General features: G+C 49.7%; 5 protein-coding genes across 8 annotated transcripts in view; 3 read left to right on the forward strand and 2 right to left on the reverse strand.

The window, feature by feature from the left end:
- Window positions 1-3,227, forward strand: part of LOC148145052 (uncharacterized) — a 158,418-nt gene extending 155,191 nt beyond the window's left edge. The window contains exon 4 of one of the 2 annotated variants that reach the window (XM_087975629.1): window positions 1,861-3,227. In XM_087975629.1, the coding sequence (XP_087831755.1) occupies window positions 1,861-2,546 (686 nt within the window). In that variant the 3' untranslated portion in view covers window positions 2,547-3,227. Of the gene's footprint in view, window positions 1-1,440 lie in introns of both variants that reach the window. The other variant, XM_087975628.1, reaches the window with a different exon arrangement.
- The window catches only part of LOC148145051 (uncharacterized), a 234,563-nt gene that overhangs the window by 196,506 nt on the left and 19,152 nt on the right, over window positions 1-18,905 (reverse strand).
- Window positions 1-18,905, forward strand: part of LOC148145053 (uncharacterized) — a 258,116-nt gene that overhangs the window by 155,177 nt on the left and 84,034 nt on the right. The gene's annotated exons all lie outside the window — the stretch shown is intronic.
- Window positions 1-18,905, forward strand: part of LOC148145055 (uncharacterized) — a 222,097-nt gene that overhangs the window by 95,712 nt on the left and 107,480 nt on the right. The window lies entirely within an intron of this gene.
- LOC148145057 (uncharacterized) overlaps window positions 1-18,905 on the reverse strand; it is a 109,227-nt gene that overhangs the window by 63,242 nt on the left and 27,080 nt on the right. The window lies entirely within an intron of this gene.

Raw genomic sequence — 18,905 nt, forward strand, 5'->3', positions numbered from 1 at the left:
GTCTAGCTATCTCCATTGTTAACAGCTAACCCGAGAATGCAACTTTAAAAAAAGGGTTTTGTGATTTACACATGAAAGAAGTGAAACTAATCACTGTATTCTAACAGATGAAAGGCTTAACAGACGATCAGTTCTTCAATGTATAATTTCAGTTACATCACACTGCAAATTTTTGTTATAAATTCTGTTACGATCGAGCCCTCCACAATCACCCGATGAAGGAGCGTCGCTCCGAAAGCTAGTGTGCTTCCAATTAAACCTGTTGGACTATAACCTGGTGTGGTGTGATTTTTAACTTTGTACACCCCAGTCCAACACCGGCATCTCCGAATCATTGTTCAGCATTGGGGATGAGTGTAGAGGGCGATACAGGTAAAGGGTGTGCTGGGTGGTGAAGTGGGGATAGATGTAGACAGGTCGAGGGTTCGACCTAGGCAAAAGTGAGGACTGCAGATGCTGGAAACCAGAGTTTAGATCAGAGTGGTGCTGGAAAAGCACAGCAGGTCAGGCAGCATCCGAGGGGCAGGAAAATCGACGTTTCGGACAAAAGCCCTTCGTCAGGAATTTCCCCAGATTAGGGGAGTCCAAAGCTTGGAGGGTGTATGTTTGAGGTGAGAGGGGAATGATTTAAAAGGAACGTTAAGGACAACTTTTTTACATAGACGTATGTGCATGTATGAAACGTACTGCTAGAAGAGTTGGTGGAGTATATTTAAAATGCGTGTTGAAACTTTATTGCTGGAACAGCACAGCAGGTCAGGCAGCATCCAGGGAACAGGAGACTCGACGTTTCAGGCACAGGTCCTTCTTCATTCCTGGGTACATGAATCGGGATGATTTGGAGTCGTGTGGGCCACGTGCTGGCAAACAGGACTAAATTAATTTCAGATATGTGGTCGGCACAGACAAGTTGGGCCGTAAGGTCTGTTTCCATGCTGTGAAAGCAGAAGTGTGGTTGTGAAGACTGGACTTTCTGAGCAGCTTTCAAAGATGTAAAAACAATGACTGCACATGCTGGAAACCAGATTCTGGGTTAGTGGTGCTGGAAGAGCACAGCAGTTCAGGCAGCATCCAAGGAGCAGCGAAATCGACGTTCCGGGCAAAAGCCCTTCATCAGGAATAAAGGCAGAGAGCCTGAAGCGTGGAGAGATAAGCTAGAGGAGGGTGGGGTTGGGGAGAAAGTCGCACAGATACAATCTTCTGGATCAGTGGTGCTGGAAGAGCACAGCAATTCAGGCAGCATCCGAAAAGCTTTGAAATCGACGTTTCGGGCAAAAGCCCTTCATCAGGAATAAAAAAGCTTTATAAAGGCAGAGAGCCAGAAGCGTGGAGAGATAAGTGAGAGGAGGGTGGGGGTGGGAATATTCCACAGAAAGTAGAATTGCTTGTTCTGAATTTCTACCCTGCACTGATAATCCCTTTTGTAATCCCTTTTTGCAGAGTATTTGAAAATCTGAAGACTGAAGTTTCAATATCAACGAATGAAGGGCTTATGCCCGAAACATTGACTCTCCTGCTCCCCGGATGCTGCCTGACCTGCTGTGCTTTTCGACTGACTCTCCAGCGTCTACAGTCCTCACTTTGATGTCAATGTCTGACAGTCACACAATCCAACGGGACCACAACGATTTTTGACTGTGATTTGTGTGAGAGGGATCAATGCTTTTTGGTTCCTGTTTGAGGACGTTTTCCGCATCGGTGGGACTGGGCGAGAGACCCAATTGTGGCAGCGCACTGTGTGGACCCTGAAACAGTTATACGGCCTGGAAAGGGGATTTCACGGCAGGGAGGGGCTCTGCACGTGTTTGTGAGCAGCTGAAGTTGTGGCCATGGAGAAACCTGAGGAATCCCGCCCTGCAGAGGAACCGTGGAAGTGTGGCGACTGTGGGAAAGGCTTCCGTGTCCCGTCTTCCCTGGAGACTCATCGGCGCAGTCACACCGGGGACAGGCCATTCCCCTGCAGCGACTGCGGGAAAGCCTTCAAACATTCCTCCCACCTTCTGGCCCACCAGCGGGTCCACACGGGGGAGAGGCCCTTCAGCTGCCCAGAGTGCTGGAAGGCCTTCAGGTATTCCTCCACCCTGCAGAGACACCAGCGTGTCCACACAGGGCAGAGGCCCTTCACCTGCCCAGATTGTGGGAAAGCCTACAGGTATTCCTCCACCCTGCTGAGACACCAGCGTGTCCACACAGAGCAGAGGCCCTTCAGCTGTCCTGAGTGCGGGAAGGCCTTTACCGACGTCTCCTCCCTGCTGAGACACCAGCGTGTCCACACAGGGCAGAGGCCCTTCAGCTGCCCAGATTGTGGGAAAGCCTACAGGTATTCCTCCACCCTGCTGAGACACCAGCGGATCCACACGGGGGAGAGGCCCTTCAGCTGCCCCGAGTGCGGGAAGACCTTTAGCGTTTCCTCTACCCTGCTGAGACACCAGCGGATCCACACCGGAGAGAGGCCGTTCATCTGCTCTCAGTGCGGGAAGGGCTTCACCCGCTCCTCCCACCTGCTGACCCACCAGCGAGTTCACGTGCCATCGCAGGGGGATTGAAGGAGTGACGGCCGAGTGCCAATATCGATTGGATTATCAACCCACTTCCAGGGACTCCCTGGTTCGAATCCCACCATGACAGATGGCAGAATTGGTATTCGGTCAGAAATGTGGAGTTCAGAATCTAACGATGAGACCATTTCAGGGAGGGGGTGGTGCGGGGGAGAAAGCCCCCATCTGATTCACTCTCTCCCTTGTTAGGGAAGGGAACTGCCATTGTGGGAAAGGATTCACTCAGTTGTTCCAGCTGCATCCTTTACCCGGTCTGCCCTACACGTGACTCCAGACCCACAGCAGTCTGGTTGACACTACACTGCCCCTTCCTGGTAAATGAGCAGGGAAAAACTTACTTGGAGACAGGGTATGGGTTGAAATTGCTGAGTGAGGCAATACTTCCTCCGGGTTATGGCTGTACCAAGGATCCGATTACAAAGGGACAACTTGGTGCTGGCCAATAGTAAAGACAGTGAGGGGGGTGGGACAAGAGGACGTGTGGTGTGTGCACTTTCACCTTGAGATGTTCAAAAAGCAACTGCTTTTTCTCTGCCTTTTTGCTGGGGGGATCTGAAGTTGTAACAAAGTTGGGTTGCAATAAAGGTTACCTGAACTTACTGCCAGGCTCAGACTCTCATTGAAAGCTTTGAGCTCCAAGAGGTTTTTGGTTTAAAGCTGCTCATTTCTTTCCGCCTCCTGCACTAAGTTTAGAACATAGAACAAAGAACATAGAACAATACAACGCAGAACAGGCCCTTCAGCCCTAGATGTTGCGCCGACCTGTGAACTATTCTCGGCTCGTTCCCTGAAAGTATCCCAAAATCAACCATGCGCTTATCTAAGGACTGTTGAAATCTCCCGAATGTGGCTGAGTTGACTACCTTAGCAGGTAGGGCATTCCACACCCTTACCACTCTCTGCATAAAGAACTTGCCTCTGACATTTGTCTTAAATCTATCACCCCTCAATTTGTAGTTATGCCCCCTTTTACAAGCTGACATTACCATCCTAGGAAAGAGTCTTTCACTGTCTACCCTATCTAATTGTCTGATCATCTTATATATCTCTATCAAATCCCTTCTTATCCTTCTTCTTTCCAATGAGAACAGACCCAAGTCTCTCAGCCTTTCCTCACAAGACCCTCCATCCAGACCAGGAAACTATCTGGTAAATCTTCTCTGCTCCTCTTCCAATGCTTCCCACATCCTTCCTGAAATATGGGGACCAGAACTGTACATAATATTCCAATTGTGGCCACACCAGCGTTTTGTATAGTTGCAGCATGATATTGCAGTTACGGAACTCAATCCCTCTACGAATGAAACCTAACACACCGTATGCCTTCTTAACAATACTATGTCTGTGTCTAAGTCAGTTATAAAAATGACAAACCGCAGTAGTCCCAAAACAGATCCTTGTGGCACACCACTAGTAACCGGACACCAGGCTGAATATTTTCCATAAACCACCACTCGCTGCCTTCTTTCAAAAAGCCAGTTCCTAATCCAAACTGCTAAATCACCCTCCATCCCATGCCTCTGCATTTTCTCCAACAGCCTACCATGTGGAACCTTTACTGAGGTCCATGTCCACCACGTCAACTGCCCTACCCTCATCTCCATACTTGGTCACCTTCTCAAAAAACGCAATGAGGTTTGTGAGACACGATCTGCCCTTGATGAAACCATGTTGACTATCTGAAATCAAATTGTTGGTTGCTAGATGATTATAAATCCTATCTCTAATATTCCTTTCCAAAAGCTTTCCTTCAACAGAAGTCAGGCTCACTGGTCTATAATTACCTGGGTCATCTCTGCTGCCCTTCTTGAACAAGGGCACAACATTTGCAATCCTCCACTCTGGTACTAAACCTGTAGAAATGACAACTCTAATATCAAAACCAAAGGCTGTGCTATCTCCTCCCTCGCTTCCCAGAGAATCCTTGGATAAATCCCATCCGGCCCAGGGCACTTGTCTACTTTCACTCCTTCTAGAATTGATAACATCTGTGTGCAACTAACCTTGATCCTTTCGAGTCTAATATCTTGTACCTCATTCTTCTCCTCTACAATATTCTCCTTTTCCTGAGTGAAGACCGATGAGAGATATTCATTAACACCTCTCCAATCTCCACAGGGCCCACACTCAACTTCCTACTTCTGTCTTTTATTGGCCATATTCCTACCCTAATCATCCTTTTATTCCTCACATACCTATAGAAAGCTTTAGGGTTCGCCTTTATTCTATGTGTTAAAGACTGCTCATGTCCTCTTTTTGCTCTTAACTGTCTCTTTAAATCCTTCCTAGCTGATCTTTAACTCTCCATCGCCTCATCTGAACCATCTTGCCTCATCAACACAAGCCTCCTCCTTCTTTGTAACAAGAGATGCAATTTCTCTTGTAAACCACGGTTCCCTGACCTTATCACTCCCTGCCTGACAGGGACATACCTATCAAGGGCACACAATATCTGTTCCTTAAACCAGCTCCACATTTCAATTGTTCCCATCCCCTGCATTTTGCTACCCTATTCTATGCATCCTAAGTCTTCCTAATTGCATTATAATTTCCCTTGTCCCATCGATAACTCTTGACCTGTGGCATGTTCCTATCCCTTTAAATGAAACCCAACTGAATTATGGTCACTCTCTCCAAAGTGCTCACCTTCCTCTAAATCAAACACCTGGCCTGGTTCATTACCAAGCACCAGATCCAGAGTGACCACCCCTCTTGTCGGCCCTTCGACATGCTGTGTCAGAAAGCCCTCCTGCACACACACTGGACAAAAACTGATCCATACGACGTACTAGAGTGAAAGCATTTCCAGTCAACGTTGGGGAAGTTAAAGTCCCCCATAATGACCACCCTGTTCCTTTCACTCCTACCCAGAATAATTTTGCTAATCCCCTCTTCCCCCTCCCTCGAACTCTGCAGAGGCCTATGAAAGAACTCCAAGTAGTGTAACATTATACAAACGGTCATGGAATTCTTGTAGCATGTCGCATACTTAAGGCTAAGACTTTAATGAATATAGAGGGTCTTTTAAAGAAAGTAGTTTTAAGCGAGGGAATAACTTTAAGTGTTGTAGTTGACCACAAAAAGAAGCAACAGTAGCATTTCACAATAAAGCTTATTGTAAGATCAGAGAAAGTGGATAAAAGAACAAGCTGTAACAAACAAGAAACAAAGAATGCAGACAAGGACAGCGGGATGGCCAGATAAGAAAATAACTGACAAGTGAGGTAATCGGCTTATGATAGGATGGGAAAAGGGAGGCGTGATTCCGCAACTTGTAAACTCAATAAGAAAGCTAACAGGCTCTGTTTTGGCGCACATTTCTGCTTGATTGCAGAAGCGTCCGGTACTTGCAAGTACTGTAATAAATTGTTCTTGTTTCCAAGGCTTTGTCTCAGGCTGAGTGATTTGTGAGTGAGTTCTGTTTCTCACATTTCTACCTATGTTGTTGGTACCTACATGGACCATGACTTGGGGTTGGAAACCCTCTCCCTTCAGGATCCCAAAGATACGATCCGAGACTTCACGCACCCTGGCACCTGGGAGGCAACACACTAACTGCGAGTCTTGTTCATTCCCAACACACCTTCTATCTGACCCTCTAACTATTGAGTCCCCAATGACTAACACTCTCCTCCTTTCCCTCCTTCCCTTCTGGTGCAACAGCGACAGGCTCTGTGCAAGAGACCTGGGCCCCGGTGCATACCCCAGGTAGGTCGTTTTCCCCCCTCAACAGTACCCACTGACTGATACAGCAAGAAGGAAATACAAATAAGTCGTCCCTCCTCTCCCAGGAACCTCTGCTGTCTGAGTTCAAATTTAAAACCTCAAATCAGTGACTCCCCACTCCTGGGATGCAGCTGCCGCTGAAAAACAGAAAATGTCATGTGTTTTTTTTGTGGTTAGCACTGCTGCCTCACAGCGCCAGGGCCCCGGGTTCAATTCCACCCCCCCCCCCCCCCACGTCTGCGCGGGTATCCTCCCACAGTCTAAAGACGTGCGGGTTAGGGTGAATTGGCCAAGCTAAATTGCCCCGTAGTGTTAGGTGACGGGGAACAGGGCTGGGTGTTTTGCTCTTCGGCGGGTCGGTGTGGACTTGTTGGGCCGAAGGGCCTGTTTCCACACTGTAGGGAATCTGATCTAATGTTCTGGAATTTATATATTGATGAACTGAAACCTGCAACCCCTTCCAAAAGATGAAGGACTCAGCAGCGGTCCAGGTTTGTTCCAAATATTGCATCGGTTGCATGACACTGAACTAGTCAGAGGGATCTGGGAGTGCTAGTTGAGGATTCTCTAAAGGTAAACATGCAGGTTGAGTCCGGAATTAAGAAGACGAATGCAATGTTGTCAATTATCTCGATGGTTGGAATATAAAAGCACTGTTGTGTTACTGAGACTTTATAAAGCTCTGGTTAGGCCCCATTTGGAATACTGTGTCCAGTTTTGATCCCCACACCTCAGGAAGGACATACTGGCACTGGAGCGTGTCCAGTGGAGATTCACACGGATGATCCCCTGAATGGTAGGTCTAATATATGAAGAACGGCTGAGGATCCTGGGTTTGTATTCATTGAAGTTTAGAAGGTTAAGGGGAGATCTAATAGAAACTTACAAGATAATACATGGCTTGGAGAGGGTGGACGCTAGGAAATTGTTTCCGTGAGGCGAGGAGACTAGGACCCGTGGACAGAGCCTTAGAATTAGAGGGGGTAAATTCAGAACACAAATGCGGAGACATTTCTTCAGCTAGAGTGGTGGGCCTGTGGAATTCATTACCACAGAGTGCAGTGGAGGCTGGGGCGCTAAATGTCTTCAAGGCAGAAATTGATAAATTCTTGATGTCACAAGGAATTAAGGGCTATGGGGAGAATGAGGGTAAGTGGAGTTGAAATGCCCATCAGCCATGATTGAATGGAGGAGTGGACTCGATGGGCCGAATGGCGTTACTTCCGCTCTTATGTCTTATTAATGTTTTGCTATTAACTCTGTGTCTTATGATCCTGCAGCACAGCCACCGGCAGAAGGAGCAGCGCTGCAGAAGCTAGTGCTTCCAAATACACCTGGGTGGGCGGGGTTTACCAAGGGGGTGCGTTTACGATCTGCATTCGGAAGGGGCGAGTCTTACGTGTCTCCTTGGCCGAGGAGGGGGCGGGACCAGGGGGCGTGGCCATCCCGAAGCCGGAAGTGTGCCCGCGGCCTGTTTCCTCCGTTGGAGCCAAAGGTCAAGCTTTATCAATATTTCCTTTTACAGAGTTTGTATTTAATAACCAGTAATGGCTACTCAATATCATCAGAAAGTCCCAAAATGCAATTCATTTCAATCCAGTGCAGATAAACACAGAGTTAATTTTCTACGGGATTCAACAGCCTCAGCACTAAAATGGTCTCACAAGGGAACGGCTGTGAATGTTATCACACAGATTCACCGATGCTGAGGCAAACGTTCTTAATTGCCTTACAGCATCCTGTTATCACTTGGTGAGCCCAGGTGTCCCTATCTTTAAGTTCTCTCCTCTTTCTGAGCCTTCCTGCCTGTTTATTTTCTAGTGCAGTAAATGTATTTAATAATTCAGCATTACATTTTAGTCTGAATGTTTAAAGGCAAGTTTTAAGGCTATAGACTTTATCACCCAGATGCCCACACCCTCATTCCTCCCTTTGATTGCACCACGATCACTGAAAGAGAAGGCTAGTCCAAACGAATGCCCTTCAAGGTGGTCCAGCCATCAACATCCTGTAGAGCGGCACCACCATCTTCGCAGCTCATCTGGTCATATTTATCATCGCCATCGACACGTGTCGGTGAGCTATCGGATTGCAAAAGGAGCATCTTCTGGGGCAAATCTATATCACTAAGGGACCTCATAAGCCTAGCAATTAAATACCTAACCAAACCAATACCAACAAACAGACATAGCTAAATTGATAAGCCAATTGTACCATCAGCCCAATCTGCAGTTTCCCCAACTGGTCCCTTCAGTCATTCAGTCAAGGAATACCTGGATCTCTTCTTGTATCTTAGTAATATTGCCAGTCAGGCCGTCAAAGAGGGAATTGCGATTCTGTTGACTTGACACCCCTGCCGATCCTTCCAACCCCAGGGTACTCTGGATTCCCCAGCCTATCGGGTGTCCTGTATTGTCACCCAGTCCCTTGGGATCCTTCCAGTTGGAGCAAAGTTGGCTGAGACCGACCACTGCATCCTCCTCAGATGGAGGTTCCATCGACTTGTCCACTGGCCAGGACAAGGTACTGTTGTGGGAACAAGGGCTCCGATAGTGACCTTATGAGGGACATCTTTGCCATCAAGGACAAGGAAATTGGTAGCTTTACCTTAGCTGAAGAAATAATAGTCTGGTTTGGTGTATATTACAGAGAGTTTGTCAAAATCGGTTAATGAAATGTTACAGCAGGGGATCTGGTCAGGTCTACAGGTGTAAAGGGTTGACGTTTTGCAAGAGGAGTTGCTTGAGCGCTGTAAAAAATGGGCCTAGTGACTCGAGGACTCGCACTGTATGGGAGACAATGGTCCTCAGAATGCTGTTCCCATTGGGCTCTCCCTTAGCTCTATTGTACATGGTCTTGGTGACAGTATCAGGTTCTGAAATGAGAAAAGGCCTATAAATGCACAAGGGAAGGGTTCCGTTCCAGGTCCATGTGCCACATAAGGCCTGCTGTACCCCAGCCAGTGTTACACCAGCTGTTTGTATACACAGACCGGAGGTATTGGAAAGTGATATTTCTCTTCGCAGGGTCGGCAGTAGGAAGTCTGACAAATGGAATGGAATCGGGGACTGGGGATGGGGCAAGTAAGTCATCTCCCGATAGAGATGAGTAACATACTACTGCCTCTGGGGTGAAGATCATTCTGTGGGCCTGTATAAATACGTTCATTGTGGATTGAGGAGTTTGCCCTATCAGGCTTCCCTTTTCTCAAGTCAGCCCGACCTGCAAAATGGGATGGTGTTCCTGCGTGTCCTTAAAATATTTACCATAATAACGGGGTTGATCATTTTTATCCTCACTAGGCTTGCCTCTGCAGGTAAAATCAAAAAAACATGGTAACGACATGGTAACTCCCACTGATTTCTACTGTCCAGATGGACCATCTGGTCTTTCTGATGTAAGAGTCCATTGCAATAATCAATCTTCATCACGTTCCACACGTCAAAGGCGTCTGGTCCGGTGCACTGGATGACATCTCCTCAGCATGGGTGGTGGATAATCTCTGATCATTCCATACTTAGTGGCTTTCCCCATCAGGGTGTTGTATGTGATCAGAAAGGTGAGGAGATAGGCAATCCCCTACAAGTCCCTCCTCTTAGTTCAAGTATCTGTCATAAGATTAACATTAGAACAACAGCAAGATTCAAAAACCCAACTGGACAGGGTCCACTCCTTTTGTTGGGATTCCAGGATTCTCTCCTCCTCTTTCCCCCTTTTGATTGGTGCGGTCAATCAATTTACAATGGTGCAGGTGGACCCAAGCTGAGCACCCAACCACTGTGACCGCCAAGGGGGTGGGAAGTAAAACCTGGAAGGGGCCATGCCAATGTGGTTGGAGACCTTTGCCAGTCCAGTTCTCGACGAGCACCAATGAACCAGGCTCTACCCATGATGAGGCTGAAAGGGAGGGAACATCGCTGTAGGCCGCACACTCCTGGGAGTGAAAGGCACGCATAACACTAGTTAGAGCAAGAACATAACCAATTATTGCTTCGGTCATTTGGTGGAAGTGGACTCAGAAGGGAGTCGAATCAGAAGGGGTACGGAGCTAATGCACGCAGGTATACTGAAGTGGGTAATTATTTCCTTAAACAAAATCTACACCACAGTCTCAGCAGCAGCGTTAGGAGGAGGGTAGGCTTCAATCCACTTACAAAAGACATCAGCAATAAGCAAAACACATTTATAGCAACACAACTCATTTCTACAACTCAATGAAGTCCAGTTGAAATGTCTCCAAGGGACCCTCCAGCAAAGGAGTTCTCGTAGAGATACTTGAACTAAGAGGTGTGGGATCGCCTACCCATGGACCTGTTTGATCACGTACAACATCCTGATCGGGAAAGCCACTGAGTATCGATGCGATCTGGAATGATCTGAGATTATCCTGGTGTCATCTGGTGCACCAGACCAGACGCTTTCAACATGGAGTCGCTTGAGCGATGGCGTGAGCTGCCAGAGGAAGTGGTGGGTGCTGATACGATGGCAAGTTAAAAGGCTCCTGGACGGACATCTGAATATGAAGGGTTCAGATGGGTCAGGGCCAAGTGATGGCAAATGCAACTGGAGTCATAGAGATGTACAGCACAGAAACAGACTCTTCGGTCCAACTCGTCCTTGCTGACAAGATAGCCAACCCAATTTAGTCCCAGCTGCCAGCACCCAGCCCCCATAGGGGCCAAGTGATGGCAAACGTGACTAGATTAATTTAGGATATCTGGGCAGGTTGGGCCAAAGGGTCTGTTTCTGTGCTTTGTGACTCTCATTGTCTTCAGTGGAATCAGAAGTGTGGTTGTGAAGGCTGGACTTTCAGAGCATGTTTTGCCCTGACTGGGAGCAGAAGAGTTTGACTGAAGTGTGTCGGTGTTAATGCCTTGACGTCTCATTTTACTCCCACCTTCCGGGGTCGATAATCATTTTGTGTCTGGTCCTTCCTCTAGAAGCTGCATTGCAGGTTCACCCTGAATGGACACTTTTTTTTTGCTTCCCAAAATCAGACCTGCTCACTCTCGGCAGGATCCCAGTGTTGTGAAAGATATTAACTTTCAGGTGGAGGTATCCAAAATTCAGAGAGATGTCAGTCTTGACATTTTTGCTTTTCTGCCCCTGTAAGATCCTGAATCAGCACCTTCAGGGGAATTAGTTAGAGCAGAGTGAGAACAGAGGGGGAAGAGGGTGTGGGAGTGCTTTCAATATTGTGGAACAACTAAAGAAAAGAATATTCCACAAAGTAGAATTGCTTGTTCTGAATTTCTACCCTGCACTGATAGTGATGACCTTTGTAATCTGTTTTTAACAGTGTATTTGAAGATCTGAAGACTGAAGCTTCAAAATCAACAGATGAAGGGCCTATGCCCGAAACATTGACTCTCCTGCTCCTCGGATGCTGCCTGACCTGTTGTGCTTTTCCAGCGGCACATTTTTCGACACTGACTCTCCAGCGTCTGCAGTCCTCATTTTGACATCAATGTCTGACAGTCACTCAATCCATCGGGACCGCAACAATTTTCAACTGTGATTCTTTGAGAAGGAGCAAAGTTTTGGTTCCTGTTTGAGTACGTTTTCAGCATCCGTGGGACTGGATGAGAGACCCTGCTGTTGAAGTGCACTGAGTGTTGAGCCTGAAACAGTTATACGGCCTGGGAAGAGGAATTCACGGTGGGGAGGGGCTCCACACACATTTGTGTGTAACTAAAGCTTCGGCCATGGAGAAACCCGAGGAATCCAGCCCCGTGGAGAAACGATGGAAGTGTGGCGACTGCAGGAAAAGCTTCTGTGTCCCGTCTGTCCTGGAGACTCATCGGCGCAGCCACACCAGGGACAGCCCGTTCCCCTGTCCCGTCTGCGGGAAGGGCTTCAGCACTTCCTCCACCCTGCTAACCCACCAGCGGATCCACACTGGGGAGACGCCCTTCAGCTGCCCAGTGTGCAGGAAGGCCTTCAGCGATTCCTCCACCCTACTGAGGCACCAGCGGGTCCACATGGGGGAGAGGCCCTTCAGTTGCCCCGGGTGCGGGAAGAGATTTACCCAGGCCTCCACCCTGCTTCATCGACATTGTAAAGTTTACTGGCAGCATTGGGAGATGTGGGCTGTGCTCACTAGAAATTATGTGGAGGAGCCGGTGGTGGACACAGATTTTATAGCAAAAGATCCCAGTGTCATGCAACTGATAGGATACATTGAACAAACCAAGATTGTTGTTAAGTCTTTCACCTTTTAGAATGCGTTGCAGGTTTCAGTTTATTAATATTGTTAAGACAGACCCGCGGGGTCCCGTCTTTGCGTGTTCTTTCGGAAGGAGAGACTCATACTGGCAACTATGGTTAGATGCAGACAGCCGTTTATTCACAGAATCTTAACTGGTACAACGAATCTACAAGCATGCATTCGTTGGAGAAGGCGTTCTGTCTTCTCGTTCAAACTTGACACAATTATACTTCGTGCTGCCTGGAGTCCCCGGTCAGTTCGCCTTCCCCATTGGTCCATTCATCTGCGCGCGCTGGGGATCCGTCCTCCTATTGGCCACATCGAAGTGCCTGTCCAGCTCCTGCTGTGCTTGACAATGGCTCAGCCATCCCCGGGAGCGGTTCCGATCCCGTATTCAATAGTTCATTGTTTCAAGGAATTACTATGCGTCTGACAGGCTAGCCATTTTCAATAGTTTCAGTTTAACTAAATTGACAATTACACTTATCAACTTTAGACTTAAATAGAGCCATTCACACTCAACAGTTACAGGTTCCAATAGAGCAATTCACACTTGTCTAACAGTTACAGATTCCGATCGGTTTCTTTATTAATCCCGAGTTTCGATGGGGCAATTGATACTGGCTGGTATTTACAGGCTCCAAGATTTAATTAACATTATGCATATCCCTTACAAGCTCCAGCCAGGTAGTCATGCATTCGCCAGCAGCAGCTCGCTTGGCTGTTGTTAACCATTTCAGGGCTGGAACTAGAAGTGTCTGTTGCAGAACTAGTGTCACCCTCCCTAGCCCTACATTAAACACCCCAGTGAAATCTCCCCAACATTCCCTCCCTTGGCCTCAACTGAGGCCACACCAACCCATGTAAACATTAACGAATGTAAGAGGTCCGGTAGGGGGGAAAGTAAACTACATCGGGTGCCACGTCTGCTGTCCAAAAAAAGTCCCAAGTGTAAATGCCCATTCGCTACGGTGGTGTGTGTTTTGTCTTGTGTTTTTTTTTAAAACAAACAAGAAAATGTAAGGGCATCCTGCCCGCAGTCAGGTACACGCCAGCGATCGGAAAACCATTGGAACAGTGTAATCTGCCCCGGCCTTCCCGCCGGCCAGAATGGTTCACAGGCCTGCAGGCCCGTCCAGGCGTCTGATGTATGGACTGCAGGCCATGTGGTCGGAGGCAATCTCCTCCGAGTGCACAGCGCAATTGCACCTGTACCAGGCTGACCCGTGCCAGAGGAGATTCTTCTGCCACTGGATAACCTCCAGTCAGTAACGGACAGCAACCTCCATCTAGGTGCCGCTGAGGACAGAGCCGGGCAGTGGCAATCCGATCAAAACCCACGTAGAACCTCCGATTGCAGTGTAGTAGTCACTGGTGTGATCAGCAGTTGAATCTTGAATCCCGGGGCATACAGTACTTCTCGGCCCCTGACTGCAGTGTACAGTATAAGTCAAAGTGCTGCCAATGTAGGTGGGCAAAACTAACATGGAAGGGGTTTATTTTTTTTGAACAGCAGATGTTACACTGAGGGAGAAGGGATAGTATTGGGTAGTAGTAGGGGAAAAAAGAAGCATAAGCACACACCTATTGGAACCCCATACCCTACGGAAATAGACGAACCTGAAATAGACCTGTCACCGTGAGCAGTGTGAATTGCCGTACATTAATGATAGTCCCCCGTCTACCGGGAACGGACATGCACGCAAACTGCAGCATCTGTATCACTAGGCAGAAACCCAGCCAGTTCAGGAGTCTGTTACTTTCCCTCATTTTCCAGCTCCTTGTCGGGCGCGACCTCCGCAACTGGAGTCAGAGTAGTGTTAGGCTTTCCTGACCTGGAGCAATGAGAGAACTGGTGCCAGTTATTGTCCCCCTCCCGGTTCACCCTCAAGGCATTGGCAGCGACCCCCGTCACTGGGTAGGGGCCATGCCACCGCCCCTCGTCCCAGGTTGTATGGCCCATCTGCCGGAGGTAGACCTTGTCCCCCTCTCGAAGGGGTCGGGACCTGTCGGGGGTGTCCGGCCATGCAGCCGTAACCTGGTTGGATATTAGCCGGACCATTTCCCCCAGTACTTGCATGTACTGTGTCATGTCCTGATTCATTGTATCCCAATCTGTTTCCCACAGGGGTGATGTTCGGGAGCCAGGCATGGAGCGACCTGTCAGGATTTCATGGGGTGTCAGGAAGGTATCGCCACTCCTTTCCTGCCTCATTGACAGCAAGGCTAGGGGGAGTGCCTGCACCCACGTCAATGCAGTCCCTGCCATGACCTTGGCAATCTTGTCTTTAAGCGTGCGATTGGCCCTCTCTACTAACCCCTGACTCTCAGGGTGGTAGACACTGCCGTAGCGGTGAAGTATCCCTAGAGTAACCTCCACCCGGGCAAGATGTTCGTTTTTAAAATGTGTCCCATTGTCTGTGCAGATTTTTGGGGGGACGCCATAGCGGGGAATCAGTTCCTTTGTGAGCCACTTCACAACAACTTCCCCATCCTCCGTCTTTGTAGGAGTTGCCTCTACCCACCGGGAGAATCTGTCCACTGCGACTAGCATGTATCTGTATTTATCTGGGGTCCTCCATTTGACTCCCATGTCCGTAAAGTCCATGCAGATCTCCTGCCACGGCCCTGTCGGGGTTGGGAACTTTAACATCGGGTGTGGGAGAACTCTCCTGGTGTTGTACTCATTACACACCCTGCACTCAGCCCTCAGGTTCTCTATATGTTCCCGCAGCCGGGGTGCCCACCAGTGGTTCTGGACGGTTCTTACAACTTGGGCAACTCCCACTTGTGTTGGCCCATGTATTTCAGAGAAAAGTCTTGGCAGGAGAGCCCTCGGGGCCACTACCTCTCCTCCCGGGGATCGCCAAAGGGGCTGTTGAGACCCTTCGACCTCCACATACTGTCGGACTGCGCCTTTATTCTCCCATTCCCATTCCCTGATTCAGCACTGCTCGCCCATCCCTGCAGCTCACACAGATGCCTAATGGCATCAACCCTAGCCGCCTCCCCAGGGGAATCACTGCTACCCTCCCCCGGCCCCGGACTCTGTTGGGTGTCTGTCCCTGACCTCAAGGTGACCATCTGCACTGCGAGCCTGGCTGCCCTGTCAGCTGCATCATTTTCCAGCGCTTCCCTGGTACGTAAGGCAGAGTGTCCTTGCACTTTCACTACTGCCACTTCCCTTGGACGATGCACTGCCTGGAGCAACCGTCGCGAAGTCTGGCCATGTTTTACCGGCCTCCCCGTGCTGGTTTTAAAACCACGTCTAACCCATGCTGTGCCCTCTACTGGACTGCGGTCCATGCATAATTGGAGTCAGTGAAGATGTTAACGCGGTGTCCCTCACTCAGTTCTAATGCCCTTATCAGGGCTGTAATCTCTGCTAACTGTGCAGATGCAGGCTGTGGGATTTCCCCAGACTCGATGGTGTCGTATACCCCCCCTGAATCTCTGACCACGGCATACGAGACTCGTACGCCGCCTGCTTCCCGAAGGCTGCTGCCATCAGTGTACAGGTCCCAGTCTGCCTCGGCCAGGGGTTGTGTGTGCAACCCCTTACGTATCCTCCTCTCCTCAGCCACTCTGGCCACACAGTCATGGGGCTTCAAGGATCCCCCATTCACTCCCACCATCATATTCCTAGTACTCCCCCTATCAGATGCAAATGTAATGTGCGGTGATAGAAGGGCATTCTCAATTCTAACCTGCCGCCCAGCTGAAAAGCTGAATGAGTTGGAGGCCAGAAAGGCTCCTATGCTGTGATCTGTGTGAATAGTTAAGGGATGGCAGAGTACTAGATGGTCAGTGTTGTTGACCGCGTTCGTTACTGCTGCCACAAATCTGGCACAGCCTGGCTGCCCTTTCTCAATGGGCTCCAAACGGCAGCTGTAATACCCCAGCACTCTCCTGCAGCCTCGGTCCTTTTGGTACAGGACGGCGTTTACTATCCCCTCAGTCTCTGCCACGTCCAGGTGGAAACCTTTCTTATAGTCTGGGTGCGCTAGCGTGGCCGCTGCTCCCAAAGCTTGCTTCACCTCCTTGAATGATTTCTCTCTCTCCGCGTTCCATCGCAACTGACTCTTGAGCCTCTTTGCCCCAACCTCCGTGATCATTTCCCTGAGTGGGGATGTCATAGTCACAAAGTCAGGGACGTAGGTGCGAGAATACCCACATAACCCCAGGAAGGCCATCATGTCCTGTACTGTTATAGGGGTGCCATAGGAGAGGATCGCTTCCCTGTGCGCTCTTGAAAGTGTGGTGCCCCCTTTTCCTACTATCCATCCCATAAAGGATACTGATTTTCGGGCTATCTGGCACTTTTCCCGTTTTACTTTAAAACCGGCTGCCACAAGGGTGTCCAGCAAGGTGCGGACCGCCTCCAAATTTTGGGTGTCAGTTTCACTGGCAATCAACAAATCATCGACATACTGTATGATTGTGGTGCTGGTGGGAAGCGATATCTGTTTAAGTATAGGGGTCAAAGCCGCACTAAACAGGCCTGGGGAGTCTTTGTACCCCTGTGGGAGGCGATTGTATGTGTACCGCTCTCCCTCGACGGTGAAGGCAAACCACTCCTGACACTCTGGGTGCAGTGGAAGGCAGAAGAAAGCGTTAGCCAGGTCTATGACAAAGAAAAAGCGGCTGGCAGGCGTGAGCGCCTGCAGTGCAACGTAGGGGTCAGGGACCTTCAGGTTTAAAGTCTCCGTGGCTTCATTTATCCTTCGGAGGTCATGGACCATGCGCCACCCCTTGCCCATCCCCTTGGAGATGGGAAGGATTGGCGTATTCCAGTGTCCCCCCTTCATTTTCCTGAAGACCCCCACTTCTAGCAGTCCCCTGATTGTTGGGCGAATCCCTTCCCTCTGTTCTAAGGTGAGAGGATATTGTGTCACCCAGATGCAGCATTTAACGGAAGGTTTCAGCTGCAGGTGGACTGCCCCGTCCAGTTGGCCAGTGTCCTGTGGGTGTACCGTCCAGAATCTTGATCATTAATGTGGGATTTTTAAATGTTTCCCTCAATCTTGTCAGGATAATTCCCTTTTGTTCTGGTGCTTGGGCAATCACCAGGTCCAACTTTTCCTTATGCAGGGCTACGCTATCCAGCAGTAACTGACTGTAAATAGGCATGTCCCCACCGTCCCTGCAGTGCCACCAGGGCACTCCAGGACGTGCTGTCCTGAGGTGAGTCAACTTAGGTGGTCCGAAATTCAGGTTCCCCATGTCGGATCTCCCCTGAAGGGAACCGCTTCAAGAACAGTACGTCTTTCAAAGCCTGACCTTTGCGTGGCAGATCTCTGCTCTTGACCATGACCCCACCCCCCACCACCAAACCATCATCTCCCAGACCGTCCATAACCTCATCACCTCGGGGGATCTCCCATCCACCGCCTCCAACCTCATAGTCCCACAACCCCGCACCTCCCGCTTCTACCTCCTGCCCAAAATCCACAAACCTGACTGCCCCGGCCGACCCATTGTCTCCGCCTGCTCCTGCCCCACCGAACTCCTCTCTGCGTACCTTGACACCGTCCTGTCCCCCTTAGTCCAAGAACTCCCCACCTACGTTCGGGACACCACCCATGCCCTCCACCTGCTCCATGATTTTCGCTTCCCCGGTCCCCAACGCCTTATTTTCACCATGGACATCCAGTCCCTGTACACCTCCATCCCCCATCACGAAGGACTCAAAGCCCTCCGCTTCTTTCTTTCCCGCCGTACCGACCAGTACCCTTCCACTGACACCCTCCTTCGACTGACTGAACTGGTCCTCACACTGAACAACTTCTCTTGCCAATCCTCCCACTTCCTCCAAACGAAAGGAGTAGCCATGGGCACCCGCATGGGCCCCAGCTATGCCTGCCTCTTCGTAGGATATGTGGAACAATCCATCTTCCGCAACTACACTGGCCCCACCCCCCACCTTTTCCTCCGCTACATCGATGACTGTATTGGCGCCGCCTTGTGCTCCCACGAGGAAGTTGAACAGTTCATCCACTTCACCAACACCTTCCACCCCGACCTCAAATTCACCTGGACAGTCTCAGATTCCTCCCTCCCCTTCCTCGACCTTTCTATTTCTATCTCAGGTGACCGAATCAACACGGACATCTACTACAAACCGACCGACTCCCACAGCTACCTGGACTACACCTCCTCCCATCCTGCCCCCTGTAAAAACGCCATCCCATTCTCCCAATTCCTTCGACTCCGCCGCATCTGCTCCCAGGAGAACCAGTTCCAAAAACGCACAACCCAGATGGCCTCCTTCTTCAAGGACCGCAATTTCCCCCCCCCCGACGTGGTCGACGATGCCCTCCACCGCATCTCTTCCACTTCCCGATCCTCCGCCCTTGAACCCCGCCCCTCCAACCGCCACCAGGACAGAACCCCACTGGTCCTCACCTACCACC

The sequence above is a fragment of the Chiloscyllium plagiosum genome, unplaced genomic scaffold, assembly GCF_037043375.1.
Source record: "Chiloscyllium plagiosum isolate Xiang-an unplaced genomic scaffold, Cpla_swu_hap1 HiC_scaffold_27, whole genome shotgun sequence".
Taxonomy (NCBI): Eukaryota; Metazoa; Chordata; class Chondrichthyes; order Orectolobiformes; family Hemiscylliidae; genus Chiloscyllium; species Chiloscyllium plagiosum.